Source organism: Propithecus coquereli, unplaced genomic scaffold (assembly GCF_000956105.1).
Source record: "Propithecus coquereli isolate 6110/MARCELLA unplaced genomic scaffold, Pcoq_1.0 Scaffold289, whole genome shotgun sequence".
Lineage (NCBI taxonomy): Eukaryota > Metazoa > Chordata > Mammalia > Primates > Indriidae > Propithecus > Propithecus coquereli.
In genome coordinates this window covers 541,737-544,355 of record NW_012148496.1, presented here as the reverse complement: position 1 = coordinate 544,355, position 2,619 = coordinate 541,737, and the positions used below count along the sequence as shown (strand labels likewise).

The 2,619-nt window shown below is 49.1% G+C and overlaps 1 protein-coding gene across 1 annotated transcript in view; it reads left to right on the top strand.

Moving 5' to 3' along the window:
• The window catches only part of LOC105813719 (UPF0577 protein KIAA1324), a 76,663-nt gene extending 74,788 nt beyond the window's left edge, over positions 1-1,875 (top strand). The window contains exons 15-17 of the mRNA XM_012648495.1: positions 684-836; positions 916-1,094; positions 1,619-1,875. Coding sequence (XP_012503949.1) covers positions 684-836; positions 916-1,094; positions 1,619-1,820 — 534 coding nt within the window. The 3' untranslated portion in view covers positions 1,821-1,875. The remainder of the gene's footprint in view (positions 1-683; positions 837-915; positions 1,095-1,618) is intronic.
• Positions 1,876-2,619: the final 744 nt, after the last annotated feature.

The following is a 2,619-nucleotide window of genomic DNA, read 5'->3' as shown; positions in this document are numbered from 1 at the left end:
AAAAAAAAAAGAATCTGCAACTAAAGAACCCAATTCTGAGTTTAATAGCTGAGTATACTAAATTGAAAGTTTCCAAACTAATATGACCACAGGACACCACCACCGCCTTTTTTCCCCACATAACACCAACTAACATCTTGAGGGGCACTAGTGCCTTCGGGCAGACAGTCTGGGAAATGCTGCTCCTGCACAAAGACTGATTGGGAAGATGGGGAGCAGAGCAGGGCATCTTGACCCAGGAGTGGTGTCCAAGTGTAAAATCGCTGTTCTTGCCATTGTAACCATCACAGTAAAGTACATAACAGATATCCATGACTTGAAGTTCATTCCTCAACGCCAATCCCACCCCCAGGATGCTGCATCAAAGTGCAATTGCAAAATGTCACATGTCCCTGGGAGGATGGGAACCTTAGGGATGGATGGGGCAGCCACACTAGAGCTCAGACACCTTACATCAGCTCTCATCTGATGTCAGCAAAAGCATAAACGGGCAGAGGGTGGGGAGCCCAGTGGGAATTGGGAAGGCCTCTTATCCTCAGGGAGATCAGAGATCAAGGCTGCGTTAAGGACCAGTTGGCAGGATCCTGGTAGGACTAACGATTGGGGCAGGGAGAGGATGCATCAGGCAAGCCATGAGACAGCAGGCCTCCAGCCAGATCTCCCCCACTGGTCTGTGAGTGGAGCTCAGGCCTCCCTTCTGCTTTGCTAGCATGTGCTCCGACGGGACCTGTGATGGCTGCAACTTCCACTTCCTGTGGGAGAGCGTGGCCGCTTGCCCGCTCTGCTCAGTGGCTGACTACCACGCTATCGTCAGCAGCTGTGTGGCTGGGATCCAGGTACGTTTCCCTCTGATTCGGGACGTCCCGGGAGAAAAGGCAATGTGAAATCTGAGTTTCTTGTTTTTCTCCCCAACAGAAGACTACTTATGTGTGGCGAGAGCCAAAGCTATGCTCCGGTGGCATCTCTCTGCCTGAGCAGAGAGTCACCATCTGCAAAACGATAGATTTCTGGCTAAAAGTGGGCATCTCTGCGGGCACCTGTACTGCCATCCTGCTCACCGTCTTGACCTGCTACTTCTGGAAAAAGAATCAAAAGTACATGGTGGGGAATTGGAATTTGGGGATGAACAGGGTTGGATTATTGAGCACGGAGAACATTTGAGAGTATAAATTAATGGGGCTTTTCTCTGGAGTTGGCCACAGACCCTCTGACTCTGGCCAGAGACTGTTGAGCCACTTATCCAGTGTATGCCTTGGTTATCCTTACTGCTGAACAGGGATGGTACCATGTGGCAGTCTATAAATGGCTATTAGATGCTCAGAGGAAAAGCAAAGAGTATCCTTAATTTGTTATTATTTACAATACAAATAATGACTTTATGATTTCAACATTTCTATTAAGCTTTGAGATCACAGAAATAATCAGCCTTAAGGAGAAAGGATCACTGAAGTGGAAGCTAAGATTCCTTCTCTACACCAGTCCTAACACCACTTGGCTATGCTTCAGTTTCCTTATCCACAGCATGGGAGTAGCGTCTGTTTATAACCCGATCTCTCTCCATCTTCCCCCCTATTCCCACATTTTGGTGTCTTATCTTTTCCATCCTCTTGTTTCATAGACTAGAGTACAAGTACTCCAAGCTGGTGATGAACGCTACCCTCAAGGACTGTGACCTGCCAGCAGCTGACAGTTGTGCCATCATGGAAGGCGAGGATGTAGAAGACGACCTCATCTTTACTAGCAAGAAGTCACTCTTTGGGAAGATCAAATCATTTACCTCCAAGGTAAGGGGCCTGGCCAGTGCACTGAAGTTAGCATGAAGGGCTGGAGAAGACACTGCTACCAGGACACTGAGTGGTCCTGCACTGTTCAGGGACCACTACTTCGCTCCCCACTCCCCATACTATTCTGTTTTCCCATCTGAAAATCCTGCCTTCTGTCTTCTGTGTTTTGATAACGATACCCTTTCCCCTGGGGCCCAAGGCTGCTCTTGACCAAGCTCCTTCTCTTCCAACATGCATTGCAGTTGGGGAACTGTTTGGCACTTTTAATTTCCAGATGGAGTATTGAACCGTCCATGTTGTGAGAATCATCCTCCCCTACTTTTTTTTTGGAAGGGGGAAGAGGTGATTTCTAGGATCAACTTCTGATAGAAGTGGGGCTCTCCTTTGACCAGTGGAGGGTGCTGTGTCCCAGGTGTCTGGGCCTGGTCCTTTGGGGACTGAATCATAGCTAAGTCTAAGCTGTTCACCACTGAGCAATTCTGAGCGGGGAGGGTTGGCTCTGTGTGGGTGGGTGAGTGAGTGTGAAGCTCTTAAGTGCAATACAGACAACTCTGTCCCTGGGCGTGGGGCCAGCAGAGAGCATCCAAGCAACTCCTCCAGGGCTACAGCCCTTGGCAGCTCCACTTTGCCAGTGCCCACACCTGACTACTGCCCTGAACCAGTTCATACTCACAGGTGTGGGTGGGGAGGGGGAAAGAGGGAGGAGAATATAGGTGGGGTGGTGAAGAAAGGATGGCGCTTAGGTGTTTAGATTGCTGAATCTTGTTCCCTTTGTGCTGACCTGCTAGGGTGACTCCCGTGGCCTCCTTAGACTGTGATTTTTTTTTTTTTTTTT